At 46.9% G+C, this 18778-nt stretch overlaps 1 protein-coding gene across 8 annotated transcripts in view; it reads right to left on the bottom strand.

Moving 5' to 3' along the window:
• Positions 1-18778, bottom strand: part of TRMT2B (tRNA methyltransferase 2 homolog B) — a 584889-nt gene that overhangs the window by 522665 nt on the left and 43446 nt on the right. For all 8 annotated transcript variants that reach the window (XM_069613012.1, XM_069613010.1, XM_069613015.1 and 5 more), the window contains one exon: positions 15639-15848. In XM_069613012.1, the coding sequence (XP_069469113.1) occupies positions 15639-15838 (200 nt within the window). In that variant the 5' untranslated portion in view covers positions 15839-15848. The remainder of the gene's footprint in view (positions 1-15638; positions 15849-18778) is intronic.

The following is an 18778-nucleotide window of genomic DNA, read 5'->3' as shown; positions in this document are numbered from 1 at the left end:
GTGTAAGGAAAACCACTAACAGCCAGACACCTGGAGAAGGGAGGCACTCTCTAGGAACCCAATAGTGAAGAAATAACTATGGGCAATAAGGAAGGTTGATGTTTGAACTGGAACTTTACTGCTTTCAGCATTACATCCTGGAACTTTGTTTTGTACCTTGGAAAGGGATTGAGACCTGGGAAAGGGAGTCATTCCCTCAAGTAAACATCCCAACTAATAATTGGAACTGCAATGCGTTTTCCAGAAGAAGGGAGCCATTCTTCCAGACCAAGAAGTTCTGCTACCTCTATAGTTTAGTTAGAAGTGTAAGGGACGGAGGACGGTGGACTCATAAATTGCAACAACATCCTGACAGTCCCATTAGCTCTTTTAGTTGAGGCAGGAAATCCCCTCAAAACATAGGGAAAGGTAGGTTTTCTCTTCATTTTGACCTTTAATAAAACTATATAGCAATCTCCAATACATCCTGTACGTCAGTCTCCTCCCGTAGTCCTCTTTATTGACTTTAGTTACTTCACTACTACAGGGACGAGGGAGATGTCTCCCGTAGTAGTCTTGATTTCCTTAACTGGTTTCCAAGCTTATGAATCCCATAGTATTCTCGACTTGCTGCAATGTTTTCCCAATTACTGACCTTCGCTATTGCCTTCTCTATGCCGATGTCCCCTACCGGGTCTCCTGCCCCTCCCATTACCTTTGTCTTCACAGGTTGGTGTCACTGGTTCTTCCTGGGGTCACGGGTTGCCTCTGTGCTGGTAAACGCTTCCAGGGTTTCTCTCCAACATTCGGTGCTCTGAGATCTCAGTGTCGCTTGCTGACCACATGGCTCACCTCCTCACGGTCACGCCACCACTGGGATTGTGTAGTTCTCCATGTGAGTCAACTCGCTGCTGGCTCTTGGACTGCTGCTGCTTTTGCTTCACCACATCCTCTCGACTGAAGACCAGCCTGGTTCCATGGGTTTCACGCCTGCAGGTTTGAGCTTACGGGCTACACCTGCTTGGTATCGGCTTCCTTCTTCTGCAAGTCCTTGTTTAATATTTATACTATCTGGCTGGGTCCTGCCCCGCAAAGGATCATTGTCCTTCCTCAGTCTCCATGAAGTTTTCTCTATGACTTTGTGGCTCCACCTCTTCCCAGTGATGTATGTTTCCAATGGAGGAGTGATTGTTATTACTGCTTCATTCTTCTTCTTCCTCATATGAGTGGATCCAACCTGTTGGCACTCTTCATGTTTCCTTCACTCTCCCTCTTCTCAGTGGTTGTGGTTTTTAATGGGGTAAGGGAAGAGGCGTTACAATAGAAAACAGTTGTCTGTTCACGTTGGAGTTCTTGAGGTAGTGATGACCTAAAGTTCTCATAGGATAGAGGGTTAGGGAGTTCCTTCACTGAATGGGAGTCCCTATTCCCAAGAGTGGAGTCTCTCCCTGCGAGGTCCCGCTTAACGCCACACCTAGGGGGAATGTTGCGTAGCAGGTCACCTCCCTAGCCTCACAGAGAAGGGCTCCCCTCTGGGGTGAAGTGACGAGATCCCATGAATCATCACAGATACCTCAACCCTGGACTGGCTGTGAAACTGAACTTGGAGAAACTGTTTAAACTGTCCGGACTAATAGAGGAGGTTGCCAACGCCACCTGCTCCTACCTCTTTCTGCTGCCCCACTAGAAGGCCACCATCTTTACGATGGTACTACAGAACCGTATGGCTCTGGAACCCTCTTAGCTTCCAAAGGAGGCGTATGCGGTCGTAAAAACTGAATGCTGCACTTACATACCAAATTCTGATTGTAATATCACTGATATTGTATCCGACATCCACCAGACTGTTGACGTCCTCCATGAGAATAGTAGTCCCGATTGGTCCGTGTGGTCTTGTATTACCAGTATCCTCGATTCGTTAGATACACCTGCCCTACATATTACTCTAATGATACTCTTTCTCTTCCCGAGTGCTTATTGTTTACTCCTACTGCGCAAAGGTTTATGTACCTTTATACAAAAGAAATATAAAAAGCCTCAGAGAAAGACGCAAATGTTGTACTTGATCAGAACCATCAAAGATCTGCACTGTCCTGATATTCCATTGTGTGATTATATGCTCCCTGAATCATTAAATGGATGAGACTTGAGAGAATTCTGGTGGAAAATACATATACTGCATTTCTTTAATGACTTCTATCAAATACATGCAAAGCTTAGCTACACTTTTGTTGCCATATTGAATTATAATACACTGCTTCAAACCAGCCTAACCCGTTGCCGTTGTGTGCATGTCTTAACAGAAGATGCATCAAGTATGCTGTGAGAAGCAGCTCCTATCATAGTCTGCACGCTTCCTATGTATTTCCACTTTGACACAGACAAGCGAGATGTAGAATACTGCCTCGCCCAGCGAGATGGTACCAGTGTGTAGCATTAGCAACATTATGCAGGCCAGGCACTGCCTGAACAGCGTGAGAATTGTTGTGCATCAGAATATGCTGACTTGTTGAAAATGTATCTGAATATTGTGAGGGTGTAGAAGGTGACTGACAAGGAGTGTTCATACTGTGGCTATAACAACATGTATTCTGCAACTCAAGAAAACTTCTCTCCCCCTACTTCTAAGGGGATTGCCCTGCCTCAACCTAGGAAAACTTTGGTGACGTGTCAATGTCCATCCAAAATAAAATGTTCTCTGTCCTCTGTTAGAAACCAACTAATCTAATTCTAACATTATAATGAAAGTCTTTAACTAAAGTGAAGTTTGTGTTTCCTTCACCAGGAGAAGGACTCCCTTCTCCTGGTTAACACTTCAGACTTATAACAATATAGGAGTAATTCCTTCAATGTTCAACTACCATGGACCAGGGGAATGGCTACCCATTCCTGGTCCTTCTGTAAAAACTCCACATAGTGTTATTTAAGGACTTGGGTATAAAACATAAATAAGTTTCTTTAATTCCTTCCAAGGAGTAAAAAAGCTCATAGCCATAGTTGGCTTACACTTGACATTCTGTTGAGCGATACCATTCCTGGGGTTCTCTGCATTTCTTCTATATGTCTCCTTACTGGTTTCTCCAAAAGCAGTATCTTGATGAGGGAGAGGTCTCCCGGAGGACTCTGGTTTCCTAGCTGTACTTGTTGTATCAGTACCGCGAGGGAGCAGGCTCCCATTATACTCAGTCCTATTAGTGGCATATGATGGACGACTGCAATGAGGGGATGACTCCCAATGCACTCTACTGGAACAGTAGTATTGGGTAGACCACTGCGATGAGGGAAGTTACTCTCAATGCACTCTGTTTCATCAGTGGTATTTGTTGGGCCACTGCGCTGAGGGAGATGGCTCCTGATGTTATTTCGGGCCACTACCCGGACCCCATCCGGCCTTCCTGACATTCCCGTTACATGCAGGAATCTTGGGACATGGCTCTGGTTCTTCACAGGGTTGCGGCCGCCTCTCTTGCTTCTTCCTGTGCGGCTCTGCGGCAGGTTGGTGATCTCAGTGTCACTTTCGGAACAGACGGTCCACCTCTCCGTGGTCACGTCACCACCAAGTGAGTCGGCTCCTTCCGGCTCGCATGGCCATTCAGCAGTGTCCTATCGTTCAGGCGAGATGCTTCTGCTTCTGCTTCACCTCGGGTCCTCCCAGTTTGAACTTCCTGGGTTTAGTTTGTGTACTACAAGCTTCCGCCGAGACGCTCCTCGTCCTTTCTTGCCTTCTGCCTTATATGGTTGACTCCGCCCTTGTGTAACATCAACACCATTCACTAAGGTCTCTTTAGTATTCTTCATGCCTCCCGTGGGGCATCTCGTTACAGTACTTGATTGTATTTGCAAACTGGTATTCCATATGGTTTCATTATCAATGGTGGGAGAAAAGGGTGGCCATGAGGGTAGGGGGTTAGGTGATAGGGTTTTAAGTAGGCTTTTCCGCAGTTGGATGTCCTTATCACCAGTAGGGGAGTTCTCCTGCATATTACCCCCCTAGCAGGATTATTGTGTAGCGGCCTCACCTCTCTAGCCTCATAGGAAAGGGCTGCATCTGGGGAGAAGTGACAAGACCTGGTGAATCATCACAATATGTCCACTCCATGTTTCAAAGTGCCCTCGCCCAAGCGTGAGACGGCAGTTGGTGTGTATACCGTACTATGAGAACCGTGTAGAACACGGTGTCTTGTTGCTAGTTCCATCTTGTGTGCTGATGGCAGTTTGGGCCTGTCTGGGAAACTGATGAGAGGGCCAGCAGGGGCCTTAGCTGCTGCAGTCGTTTTCCCGTGCCCTGAGTAGAGTGGTTCGGCAGCTGTTCTACAAGGCCTGCCGTGGTACCAGAGTAATTAAAGGAAAAGATGTGCTCTTCGCTGCCGAACCAATCAACTGCATTGGTGAGAGCCGGCCATGGCTCGGTCTAGGCCTGACCCGCTGCAGGCCCCTGGCCCACTACCTGCTGTTGGCTCCTTGGGACCCATTTGAAGGTTGATTGAGTGAGTCTGTTACTCAGTAGCTGCGACTGGTGCAGGCGAGCCTTGGCTCTCCTGCTTCTGTTCCTCACTGAGGTCGCAGTAGGGGCTTTCTTGGTCTTGGGCTTCAATGCTCAAGCTTTCTACTCCAAGTCGCCACTTAGCTAAGAGAGGCAGCGTATCTGCTTTAATAAGCTAGGGGCGAATTACACCGGTACCCATTGTGCCGGTATAGAGGGTGAGGTGAGTCTGGATGATACTGGACAAGCAAACCTAGCAGGCCGAAAAGGGCACCCAATAGTGCCCTTAATGCACCATTAGACTTTCAAAGGGGCTCGTAATAACAGAAGTAACAGAATACCGGAGTAACATAGTTTGTTATGTTATATGGCATTCATATAGCACCTAATGTCATTGGTATAGCCTCAAAGCGCTGTGGGGTGAACGCCCTTGGAGGACGGAAGACTGTGGTGTGAGAATTGAAAGGTGGATTTTTAGAATGCATGTGTGTATTTTAGCCAGAACAAGGGTAGGGTGGGGTGGCTAAGTCCCTGGTAACGACCCATGGAGATCTGGATAGTGGATGGGTGCTGTGATAGACTGTCAGGGGAGTAGGTGAGGCAAGGAGACCAATTAAGTGCCCAAATGAACTGCATTTTTTTCGTGGGACTCTGTTGTATTCTAATGGCAGAGGTGAAGTGCGATATGAAGGTGAGTAGTGAGCTGGTGAAGATGTATGCAGGTAGGTGGCTATGCCCCTGGAGGGATACAGCTATGTTCCATTAAGATGGAGTGCTCTACGTACCAGAGCATCACAGCTGATATCTAGATGCGATGAGGGTATTCAGATCATGTCATACGGATCAACTGGAATCCTTTCTCTGCAGGCTAGGTACTGTCTTCTAGTCCACTCAGGTGGCTCAATGGTGCCCCCACGTACCTGTCTGGGGGTGATAGGTCATCCTGGAATTGCACTAGGTCAGTCAAGATGAAGAAGGGATGAGCCATGTCTTGAGTGTCTTCTGGGAAAGCAAGGGGATCCTCTATGCTGCAGATGCTAAATGCAATCCAGTTGCAAATGGTGGGAGATTGGACGCAGAAAGAGGATCCCCCTGTTCTGGTCGTTTTTGCGACTGGGATGATAAGGAGGAGAGCAGGGCCTGCTCTCAGGATTCTGGTGGGCCTTTAGAGTGCAAGCTTGTGTTGTAGATATTCTAGTTTTGTGTTGTGCAGAGCTCGGGGGTGATGCGTATTGCCTTAAAGGTGGATCATCGCCAGAATGGCAGCCATTTTAGGACATGGAGGGTGGGTGTGATGTGGCCTCTCGGGCATGGGGCAAGAAGGAGCCTTGCTGCAGTGTTTTCAACTTGTTGGAGTTTTCCAAGTTCTGGTGCAGGGGCACTCAGGTATAGGGTGTTATCTTAGTCTAGGCGTGAGAGTACGATAGCTGTGATCACAGCTACTCTGTGTGGAAAGGTCAGGTAGGGGAGGATGCATCAGGGAATGCATGGGTGTAGATAACAAGAGTTTGACACCGAGTTGATGTGATGTGATAATGTCAGGTCTGAGTCCATAGTGTGTCCAAGGTTGTTTACTGTGTTGGAGGTAGAGGGGAGTGAGCCTAGAGGGGGCGGCCAAGGGTTGTGTTAGGGGAATAAGGCACTCTTCCCGCAGAACATGGTTTCAGATTTTGGAAGGGTCCTTTGGGATCTTGAAGATGATTTGGGTGTCATCTGCGTAGTTATAGCAAGGTAGGCCATGTGAGAGGATGATAGCAGCGAGGAGGCTCAGATAGAAGTTAAAGAGGAGAGGGGAGAGAGAGGCTCCTTGTGGTGCTCTGTGAGTAAGAAGGCAGGGAGTCGAGGAGATGGGAGGCATGGGTGATATTTGGGATCTGTTGGAGAGGAAGGAGGAGATCCACTTCAAGGCTGCATACCTGATGCAGATAGAGTGCAGTCTGTCCATGGGGTGAGGTGGTAAATTGTGTCAAAGGCTGATGAGAGGTCGAGAACCATTAGTGCGACAATACCTTTAGAGTCTGAGGTTCCTTTCGAGATCATCCCAGATGGAAACTAGGCACGACTCAGTTCCTCGTATGGGTCTGAAGTAAGATTGGACGGGATTGAGGATGAGGAGGTTGGTTTCTGTGAAAAGGGATAGCTGGATTTAGGCTGTTCGGTCCATTAGTCTAGCTATGAACCGGTTGTTTGAGATAGGTCTGACCCGACTGTAGTGGGAGGGAAGGTAGGGAATCTGCCAGGTCTGGAGTTACTTTGACCTTATTCCACAGAGGGCAGCAGGTGGGAGGTTCTGGGACTTTTGGGAAGGAAGGAGGGTCTACGGTCGAGAGAGTGAAGATGGCAGCATGGCCCATACAGACTAGTGGCTGAGGCAAGAGCGTGGTGATCAGTTCAATAGAGCTGAAGATTGTGCCTAGAGTGTGCCCTGCAGAGTGTGTGGGTCCAGATACTAGTTGTGTTAGATGAAGAGATTCCAGATTGTCCAGAATGGGTCATGTCATGGTGTTATGTGGAACGTCGAACCAGATATTGTAATCCCCTAGCCTAGCGACGGGCAGGTAAGAAACCAGCATGTCAGCTAAAATGTTGCTGAGGTTTTCTTCGAAATTGTTGTTGTAGCCCAGGGGTCTGGATATGAGTAAGAAGCTGCGAGAGTGTGTGGGTGTGAGGAGAAATTTGACTAGGAGTGATTTGCAGTCTGAGTTGCAGGCTTATTCCTTGGAGTGTGAAATGGAGATGTGGGATCTGTATGGGATAGCAATGCCGCCTGGCCTGCTGGTTCGGTTATGCACAAGAAGAGTGTAGCCTTAGGGAAGACTTCATGTTCAATGGGCCGGGAGTCTAGGGAGAAGCAGGTCTCAGTGATGAAGAGGATGTCTGGGCCTTCAGAAGAAATTGGGTCGTAAATGTAGTGCCATGTTTTTGCAATAAATCTGGCATTGATCAGGATGCACGTTAATCAGTTGCTAGGTTGAGTGTTTGATGCCAGCAGAGGAGGTTCTGGGGGGTGACTAGGAAGGCGGGGTGGCTGCCACCAGGTTGCAGGTGAAAGGGTGGTATGGAAGTAAGGTTAAGGGAGGGTTGCGCTGTTATAGTTGCTGTAGCAGTGGCGAGATATGCTGGGGGGTGTTGGCTCTGGGTGGCAGGGGAGTGCTGTGGTCGAGGGTCTTCAGAGCAGAGGTTGTCGTGGTTGGGATTTGTTAGAATGTGAGGGGTGCTGGGAGTATGTGAGGGGTGAGAGGAGGAGACCCTGGTGTGAGAGGGAAAGTGGATACCGAGGTTGGAGGGGGCATGGGAGAGTGTACTGGACTGCGACTGGGGGAAGTCATGTGCGTATGTGAGGGGGACTGTAATGGGTCTGGATGAGAGACAGGGCGAGTTGTGCATTATAGAGTGCACCCGGGTGGTGCAGTGTCTGTTTTTAAGAGGATTTTGGGGGGTATGTGTGTGTGAGGTTTCGAGGGGGGCTGAGTGGGGGGGTGTCTAGGATTGCACGGACAAGGTTTAGTGATGCAGAGTGGGTCATGGCATGAATGAGGGGATGGGGGTCCGGAGAAGGGGTCTGGATGAGGGTAAGGTAAAGTGCAGGTGGTCTGGGAAAGTCAGGTGGGGGGCCTGAGTGGGTGAATAGGAAGGGCGGGTCAGGGCCGTGGGGTGGGGTTGTTTTCTCTTTGGAAGAGGGGCCAGGATAAGGAGGGTGAGGTGGCATGTAGGTGTGTGGTCTGCAAAATGGTGTGGAGGAAGTTCTGGTGTGCCAGAGTTCACTACTAACTTTGGGGCTGCTAGGCGTGACGGGGGACCTGCAACCTCGGCCATAGGGGGGGTGTAAGAGTGCAGGGTCAAAACATAGCCGCTACAGTAATCAAGTGTGAGATCTGCACTAGCTGGTTTGGAGTGCAGGCAGATCTCTAATAGGAGTACTGTATATGCAGGTTCAGTGAGGAGGAATAGGGCGAGAATGTGGATTGTGAGGCCACCGCCTATATCCCTGCGTAAACTAAATGCAAGCCTACTACACTATCCCTGTGGATAAAGATGCAAAGTAGTGGCACAAAACAGCAGCGGGATTCAAAATGTAAGCCTACAACACTATCCCTGTGGAAAAGGATGCAGGGTACAGGCCCAAAACAGTGAGATTCAAAATGGAAGCCAATCCCACAACCCTGTGGAAAAGGATGCAGAGTAGTGGTGCAAAACAACAGCAAGATTCCAAATGCAAGCCTACAACACTGCTAAAATACAAAAACATTGTCTCCTAACCGATTGTCGCATGAGACAGGGGTTGAGGCTTGGCAGGGGCTGTGTCGTCCCAGGGAAAAAGATATAGGAGGTGTACAAGGCAGGTGCCCTTTGCCTGAGCCCTTAGCTGGCCACCCGGCAAGGCTGTCCTGGAAGGGTCCAATATCTAGTGTAGGTGAGCTGACCCAGCTGTGTCCTCCAATCAGGGTTGGGAGGGCGGGGAGCAGGGAATGCAGAGAGGCTGTGAAGGCCTGGAAGGGACAATGAAAATGGCATTGGAAGCGCATAGAGTCCCCCTTCAGGTTTGGTTGCTACCAGTCCTTCAGGAACGCTGTAGAGTCTACCCAATAAGAAAGAGGGCAGGCCAGGGCTCACTCTTGCTTACTTATGTAAGCTCCGTGACAGGTTTTAGCTTGCCAAGAATGGTCAGCCATCATCAGACCACAGCTCTCCACCAGAGCACTGTTTTGCTAACAGAGGCGCTTCCTCTGGTGCCTCTGCTCTAGCCACTCTCTCAGTGTGAGTGAGCTCTATGCCAGTACTACGTAGCGGTTTCCTCATCTTTTTTGTAGGTAACAGGCAAGCAGCACCTGAGCGAAGGTGCGCTGGAACGCCAGCCCCCTGACCAAAGGCTGAAGGACTGATAGACTAGAGGAAAGGATCTTACGAGTCCAGAGACGTCAAGCTGCACTCTGCAAGAGAGCCGCTTCCGACGGATCTGAAAAATGAAAGTAGAAATGCTCTAACAAGAACAGGCTGTAGATCCGCTTATATAATGCATACTGTGTCCATCGAAGGTTGTTTGGTACGCCCCTTCCAACGATAGCCATGAAGGCTAGGGGGGTTACTGTATCGTGGTCCAGAAGGACACTGGGATTGGGTGCTTTGTGTTGGTCTACTGTTCTGTTGATGTCTTTCTGCTGCTTTGTCAACTGCCGTTAAAGAAGCTTACCAACCTAGCCTGGAATTGGATTATTAGCGCAGTGGTGGATTTTTCCACAATACGAAGCTGCCTGCTTCCCTTGATTCCCTTTTATCTTCCTCCCTCCCTGGGGATTGGCCTTTTGTCCCTGGTCAATCTGGTCCCTTCTTCCTGTAGGGGAGGCATAGTGTCACAGGTATGACACTGACACAATAAGTGCAATTTGTGAAAACCTTTATTGAAGTTTCTGGGGTTGGAAGAACTCCTACTTTTCCCTATAACTAAGATGGAAGTAATCTCGATCCTCAAATGATAAAGAAAACAGTCCAAGTGGAGTCTGTCAAATCAAAATGGCCTATGCTAACAAAACCTAATGCCTGCCCTATCTCTTGTACAAATTCTACAAAGGAGAAATGTATGTAAAGGAAAAATGAGTGTTCAAAAGAATAAATGTAGCTGAATCACCTCTTCTCCCCACGTTAGACAACACAGAGTAAGGCAGTCTCTGTAGGCAGGATGACACACTCTGGCTTGGGTTTTCAACACAATAAACAGTTCCAAAACGTGGATCGAGCCCACCTGGCCTTCCACATTAAAGTCTCTCTTTCCAGACTTCCAAATAATGTTTCAACAAAAGGTTTACGTACCCACCCCCTGTCGGGCGCAGACCTTCGCAACAAAAGTTCACATAGGTCCCTCCCTGTCGAGCTCAACAAAACTTGCAAGGGGACTACCTTCCCCAAGCTTATTACACTTCGGGTCTCCCTCACTCTGGCTCAGACTGCTTTCGGATGTCGAAGACTTTCAAATGTGCGTGGCTTTCTTTTCTCAGACCTTTACAAGTCCACTTCGACTAAAAGTTCAAGGTTCAAGTTTCACTCTCCCCTTCTTTAGGAGTTAATTTAGCTTCCTTTGTTTTTGCAATTCATTTGCTTTATCGTTACAAGCTATGGACCTTTCACTGAAACTTTCGAGTGGGCTACTTCCTTTTGCCTGACCACTCGTTACTCAGTAACGCTGATTTCAAAGCTGTCTTTACGTCAAAGTTCATTAACAGGTCTGCCTTTCTTCACGTCTCATCGACACGCTTGCAGCCTTCACTTGTGATATAATGTTGCCACTTCAAACTTTCCTTAACACACAACTGTCTCTCAGGTCGCTTGCCAACTCACCGGCTGTGTGCGTTTCTTTCTGGGTTTTATGACTTCCAATTCAAGAGTCGAGGTTAGTACCACAGGCTTGGCCTTGCCTCCCCAACTCTGCCGTTCACCCGGGAGGGTCGCTGGCGTCCTTGAAACGCAATGCAGCCTTCTGATGTGGGATCTGGCCTTCTCCACGTTTCTTTCTCGGCCTGTCGGAAGCAATGACCTCCAGTAGGGAACTCTTGGGGTTTATGAGCAACTGCTCTCGTCCCTTGGTCCGTCGCTCTCCTCAGTAGGTTTGCCTTTGCACCGGAAGTTCTGCTCGTACTCATGTTCTGCCTTCTGAAGAGTGTGTCTCTAGGTTCTGCCTTTTATCCGTTTGAGGAGAGCTAATAGAGTCAAGTGTCTGACTTTGCCTGACCCAATTAGCGGGACATGTCCAGTACGATGTAGAAGAGTTTGTCTTGTTATTCTCAGTCATCCTCTTCCTCTGGCCCACTGTTTGTGTAAAAAGGGGGAGGGGGTTTGGAGGGGAGGAGTTGGGACCTCGGACAAACATAGAAAATAGGATGGGTTAGGTGAACTAAAAAGGGGGGAATACTGCGTCTCACCATCAGCTGCCTCACCCCCACTCCCCTCACCCAGGTGATCCTCCCGCACTGGTCCACCCCCAGGAACTGGATCCAAAAGTGATGGCCGTGTTCTGTCCACCTGCATTACAAGTCCCAGAGGACTAGAGGGTGAGGCACCCTTTGGTTTCCCACATTCCCCACCTGGGACAGTGCGATGTCAGGCAAAGTTAGAAACAGCAGACTAAACCCTGCCCACTTTTGCTGCACTGGTGTTTTTTAGTACGGAAATGACTGTGGGTATTATGTAACATAGCAGTTGAGACAAAGGTTGAAGGAGGAGGAGAGATGAGAGAAGGAGGGAACAAGCGCAAGCTCTTTGATCATTTGGGGTGTGATGGGATCAATAGAAGGGTGTGCAGAGAGATGGATGGGTATGGGTATGGGTTTGGCAGAGGTGGTGGGGAATAAGTGGAAAAGTGAGGAAAGGGAAGATGAGAGCGTCAGGTGGATAGGCAGGGTGGCACGATGAGAAATAGGAGGAAATGTCATCAGCAGAGAGGGAGCAAGATAAAGAGTGGCTTTTAGGTGTATAAAGCATGGCCTGGAGAGTTAAAGGTAGTTTGCAAGGGTGCGAGCAGAGAGAGAATGCAAGACTTGTGTAGTAGGAAGATTTGTCAGTGTCTAGAATGATTGCAAGACACATCTCTTTGGCCCTAAGAAAAGTCGGGAGGGATGTTTGTGCCAGTGGCCTAAGCAGGGCAGAAGGAGCATGCAGTATAGTGAACAAAGGGGGTAGCAAGTGCGGCATTGAACTGAACCGAGTCGTGTTCAATAGAGCAGGCAAGTAGACAAAAGAGCTTGAAAGAGGGAGACTTTTACTTGCTCAAGATCAAGGAGTACATAGTCAGGCTTTCATTTTCGTTTGATGGCAGATGATCAAGGGTGGATCATGTGTGAAGAGGTAAACAAATGGTAAAGTGGATGAGTAAGAGGTCCAAGAGGGAGGGGCCAAGAGATTTCTGAAGTCATTGCTGGAGCAGTAATGTGGGTCTTATTGGACAATGTGCTTACAAATATGCTTTAAGTGCAGAGTTTGGTTTGCATAGTGAGTAGGGATAGAAATGTAAAATTGCAAACTACTGGCCAAGCATAAAAAGTCACTTGCCCCTTACTCTTCACATACTAGGAGCACACTATTTGTGACTTGCCAAGAGTCAATTATCACTAGCCGATGGTTAGTGGCAAGAGCACATTCTGATGCCTGTTGTGACCCCACACTTTGTCTAAAAGTGGGCAATATTTAAAAGTGATCTGTGGCTTGATGGAAATGTCTTGTGCAGTTGAAGATTTTGCAAGGGTTCATAGATGACTAAGAATTTACGACAAAGTCCCTAGCTTTATACTGGAGATTTTTACTGGGGTGACCAAGGAAGGCAGGACCACCCTGAGCTAGTGGATGATGGCCACAGAAGACGGTTTGGGGAGGATTCCCTTGTCATTCTTACTTAGCCTCTGTCCCTGGACTGGAGACAGTCACATGTCCCTTAAACATAGTACTGGCCCTTTAAACGTTTTGACAAATGGGCTACATTCTTTTGCATGTTCGGTGCACACCCTCTGCACGCTCATCAAAATACAGGGGCCAACCCCCAGACGTTATGCCAACATCTTTGAAGCATTTGAAACGCTCAATGTGTATTCCACTGGCTCTCTGGCTATCCGTGAACGTTGGAGTGCAAGAGAATTCTCAAAGAATCCAGAATGGCCAACGGGCCTTTTAAGTCCAGCTTTGACGTGCATAGATATAGGCTATGACAGAGAGTAGTATAGCAATATCACTATAACCAATCACACACCGGGACCAATAAGGACACCCATGTGCAGGCCCTTACTCCCAGCCCAGCCCCCGGTATGTAGATGTCAAGAGTATAAAAATGGTGCCCTAGTGAGGGAAGTTGTGGGTGTTTGGAGAAGGGAGTAGTGGCAGCAGTTTGGAACAAGTTGGCTGTTCTGAAAGGAGTCCATGGAAGGAGTTTGGAGAGAAACTAGAAAGATTAGATGTTGACTAAGCCAAACTCATGGTGGAGGAAAACATCCGCAGGCGATAGGACATGGGAAACACAAGAAGATGATTATAGGAACCTGATCAGAGGGAGTTAAACCCACGGTGGGAGGAGGAACAAGCACATGTAGGGTCGGGGTCAGAGGAGAAGTAAAGAGGTTGTGCAAAGGAAAGGGATCAGGTCCCAGAGAAAGGAAGGTAATCGGGCACTTTTCTGTGGGAACTAGAGAAGATAACCCCGTTTGCCCCTCTTGAAAAGTGGGAGAGAAACTACCGTATGTATCTGTAGCTTGTGGCAGAGACACATTAATGGCTAAATGACATGCAACAAGATTGAAGGTGGTCCTAGAGCACCATAAACCGAAGACAAATATGAGGACTATTGGAGAGACAACCCTTGAGACTAAGTGTTGTGGAGTTGCCATGAAATATTGCGATCTTTAGAAGAAAAAAAAAACATTGAAGAAAGTGTGAACCTTTTCCTTTTTTTAAACTTTTGGACTACACAGAGGTGCTCTGAAGAGATGGCAAGTCCTGTATTTGATTAGAATCCAATAATGTAAGAAAGAAGAACCCGTCCTGACCTTTCGAAGGAGGGCACCGTTTTGCTCTGGGACTGTTAACCATTTTCAAAGTAGATAGTTGAAAGGCTTTTGGGTCAGCCTAAAATGATCCTACGGAAGGGACTTTGGGTTGGTGTTCTGCCTAAAACAGACTTCTTTTTCGACAAAAACATAGAACCATACACAGCTTGATCTGTCCATATGACATGACAATATGCATAACTTTATCAATATATTTAATGAACATGACACTTATATCTTCACATCCTACTTGCATGTTTTTAGTCTACTTTGGTTTGGACTCAAGAATGGCACAGAGGATACTAACAAACAAAACATAACTAGCATACAGTAACAGTAAGATGGTTATTGTATCCTATCCTGCACTATATACAAATGTTTAAGGGCGTCAATGCAAGCTCCGCCTGTTAAACACCATGGAGAGCCATGAAAACATTCACAGGGAAACTGAGAAGAGGTGGAGACCACATTGTGCATAGCAGAGAGCACCAAATGGAAGGTGTGCACAATGCTGGACATGTAGAAGAGGAGGAGAAATGCGGGGCACAGAAAAGAGAAGAAAAAGGATGAGCCCCAGTGTGTGCCATGGAGAAAGGAAGGTTGAAGAGGAAGGATGGCAGCACACACACCTGTTGAATTGCCACCGTCTATGCCCTCCCCTCTAGCACACAGAACACTCTGCACAGCCGCCACAAGCCAGGAACCGGTTAGGTGGACTCCACCAAACCAGGCACCAAAACAGACACACATCTTGCAAATATCAATTAACATACGCTGTACGCAGCTGGCATTATATAATGCGCTTTGTGCTTTTAAATATCTAAAGTTATTTGAAAGGTATCATGAAATTCAATTTCAGTCAAAATGACTGATAAAGAGTAAATAAAATAATAAAAGAGTACAAAGTAAAGCCTGGCTTCACTACAATGACTTTAAAGACACCCTGTATCCAAAAAGGATAACCTTTTGGGGAACCAGAATGTAGATTTTCATGATGGGTCACATTATTGAATGTTAGATGGACTAATGTGCTGCTCGCGGCAGTTGGTTGTTAAAAACCTCAGCACTGCATGGGGACAGCCATTGGCCCTATAGGCAATGAGCCCTGTGATCATGTTCCAACATCTCCCAACCAGTACTGCACTAAACCAGTCAAATAGCAATCCAGGAATGCTTATTGAGATCAGAGGTTACTTGAATGCACATCAGGGGAATACAGGGCCAAATAAATACAACAGCGATGTTTATCGCACATTCCACAGATATGTATCCTTTATTGGTAATATCTATGAACTCAACCTAAATAGACGCCTGAAGAGCTGGGCCCAATGGACACAGAAAAACATAACAAGGCAACCAATCAGAGCACTACACGCCTCTTACTTAGTTACATCAGATTCCTGGAGCTGGCGGACAATTTCTAAGTGACTAGCTTTGTTAAGATTACTAACCATCTTTTAGGTCAAGTGAAGGATGGTTGCTCAACAGAGCATGCTTGTTTGCTGGCAACCTAAATGGTCAGTTCCTCCTTCCTAGGAACCCCCATCAATTATAACTAAGCAGGTTGGGGGATGAAAGGAAAGATTATTTTGTGTTTTTTGTGTGACTGTTTTTAATTATGTTGTTGCCTTACAAAAATGTGGACACCACCTTACCTCTCTTCCCATGAAACATCTTCTCTTTGCAGCTTAGACAATGTTTGGCCCTTTCTCTTTGCACTTTTCAGTTTCTGTGCCTCCACGCTTCCAGCAGTTCTCCATTCTTTATCCACTGCCACACCAGAAAACAACCGCCTGGTACCCAGTGAGCGAGAAACATGCGTGTAGAGTAATCGCATCACTATAGGCAAAGGCATTGCTTCAAAGCTGAAATAAAACCACAAAATTGACGCATTAACAAATGGGAGGCCTCTAAAATGAATAATCATATCAGAACGGAATTTTCATGGCTTTGACACCCTATGGAGTCCGACCTACGTCCACATATAGGCAGCACCACAAAATGTAGTGTGCCAGATTGCCTTATGGTGCATTGAAATGGTGGGAAATCGCACACACTCCAGAAAAACATGGACACACAGCCGGCTTAAGACATTTTTTTTAATGTCTTCATTGAATTTTTAAAACATTCTTAACCAACTTCAAATTATATAACATGCGTCAATATCAACCTGGTTTAGATAATAATTGGAGAGAAACCTGCCCCCCCTCTCCATTCCCAACCACCCAAAAATATGATGGATTATCAATATTTAGACTACAGGGGAGCACATGCAATGCACTTGTATCAGGTAAACAGGAAACGTATTCTTATTCAAATAGTATCAGTGAAAGACGTGAACACTAGAGTCTGGTTAGCTCAGTGGGCTCTGTCATTAGATGGATATAACATGCTCTGCATTATAATGTTTGATTGCAGCATTTGGGCATGCAGATCAGCCCGCTGTCTCCCGGGTGAAGAAACCAAGGTCTGTTTCCACCTGGGACAGCTTTCTAAAGGTAATGATCCAGAGTTCCAGGTTTGGGCCCTACGTACTTTTCTACCCCATTGGTATGCCTCTTTTTCGCTAGATTCAGGGCTAAATCGATTACTATGTGCTGCCTTGATTATTCCTAGCAGTACATGCCTAACAAGCACATTTCAGTGGAGAATTCAACCTGCATTATTCACATTTCTCTTAAGCCAGAACGATCGAACATGAAGGCACTGCCAGAACATGTGTAACATCTGCCTTTCGAGAGGTGCACCTAGGAAACATCGGCATGGCTTGTGGGTACATTTTGGGAAATCTGTTTGGGGTCAAGAACCCTCCATGGGGCATGTCAACCTAATAGCTTAAAAGGATCAGTGTGCGACAACCCATTCGTGTAGCTCTGCATCGTGGTCCATCAGCCATCCAAGCGTTCGTAGCCTAGATTTTTCGCCCAGTCTCGTCTAACTTAAAGCTGTGCTGCATTTGTTGCATGAAGCAAAGTTTTGTGCATATATAAAATACTACTCACGCAAAACATGTTCCAAATCATATCTTTTGGACAATAGCGCATCCTGTGGGGGTTCTGAAAGTAAAAGGGGCACATATTGTTTAGCCCACCCGTCTATATCAGGAATTTGCTATCAAGGGGGAAGGGTGTTCTCAGCGATTCAGGTGGCTAGGATCATGGGCGGAATATGTCAGTGAATGCCCAGGTTCATCCAGTCGCCTTGTGGCCTCCACCCAGCCCTCCCGACTGAGTGCACCCATCGCCATCACACTGCCAGTCCCCACGGAATCCTGTACCCTCCCCCCACTCCACACGACTCACTTGCTAATAAGCAGAGAATGCATGGCCCGATAAAAAACAAATAGATCTTAAAGCTTTTCACAACCCCCAGAGGGAGCCATTGGGTGATGCTAGCGGTCTTGAGACTGTTGTTCATTCTATATTGCTTAAGGTGTCTCATAAGTCATCAGTGATATCCCTAAATTCCTTCCCATACAGCTCACTGTAGAACCTTTTACATATGTCATTAAGTTCTGCTTGCGTGAAATCCAGTTCGGACTCTATGCTTGTAATAACTGTGTGGTTTTGATCCTGTTTAAGCAACCATGCCAGTAGCCTACCAGCGTTCTCAGTATCCAAGTGTAGTCTCTCTGAGTAGGCAGCATGATCACGTCTACCAAGCATGCCCCATACGTTCATGCATTGAATTCCAAGTCCTATTAGATTTGACACATCCTGTAACAGTAGTTTCTGTTATTTCTAGGCGTGTAATCTACTGTGCAAGGTGATAAGGATTGCATGTTGCATGTTCTACACACCCCTGTCGTAGATGGCATGCATATTCCTTGCATCCAGTGGGCACAGTCTATGTGGGTGAGAATAAAAAGAATATTCACTCATTCTGGCTCTAAATTGTTAATCCATTCATTGATCTAGATGCCCATGAGGTTTGCTTCCACCAAGGCGCAGAACGGCCTAGTGTGGGGCCAGTTGTACAACTGAAGTCTCCACCGATAACCACATAGGATCACTGTCCAACACAAAGGTGGCAAATAAATCAGACAACACGACAGCCCAAGCACAACTTGCTTGCCTTGGGAACAGGACAATGGCGTGTGTCAGGTGTTGGATACCCGTCAGGAAAACTCAGCACTTCATTCCGTAGATTTCTGAAGATATTGGTGCTTTATAAAAACACCATATTATTATTACTATTTGCCATCACAATTATTATCATCAATCAGAAATATGTTGCATTAGCGTTGGGTGCATAGAAGGTAACCAAACAAATCGTGCTAACCTCCAGATTACCCATCACCATTACCAGTCTACTCACATTCATTATCTCCCTGCATCTTGTTCATCATAAAAAGAGTACTTCCAGATAACCGTACCAATAATACTCTTGCAAAGGAGGACTTCACAGACCCATATCCCAGGCCTCCTCACCTAGCCAGCATCTTAGCCTGTCCTTCTCGATGTCCTTCTCATGTCAGGTGATTTTCCTAGCAGTTTTGCTTTTTTTTGTGTGTAAATCAACATTTTTATTGGTTTTAAACAGTGACAGATCTCGAGGAAAACATAACCACATGAGGAACATGTCCTCTACAAATCCTCCGTGAAACTCCCCTTATCCCCCCCAAACTCCCTCTCCCTCCCCCCAGGGTTTCAACTAAACGCTACTTTTGGCAACTAAATAATAGACATTTTACTTGTAGATCAGTAAATGTCCAGTGGTCCACAGACCCATATTTCACCTTATATCATTGTCCACGATGCCCCCCTACTGTTAAAAGTCTCTCGGTCGGCAATCT

This window comes from Ambystoma mexicanum, chromosome 5p (assembly GCF_040938575.1).
Source record: "Ambystoma mexicanum isolate Mex_15411 chromosome 5p, UKY_AmexF1_1, whole genome shotgun sequence".
Taxonomy (NCBI): domain Eukaryota; kingdom Metazoa; phylum Chordata; class Amphibia; order Caudata; family Ambystomatidae; genus Ambystoma; species Ambystoma mexicanum.
The sequence above is the reverse complement of the archived record's forward strand: the minus strand, read 5'-3'. Positions and strand labels throughout refer to the sequence as shown.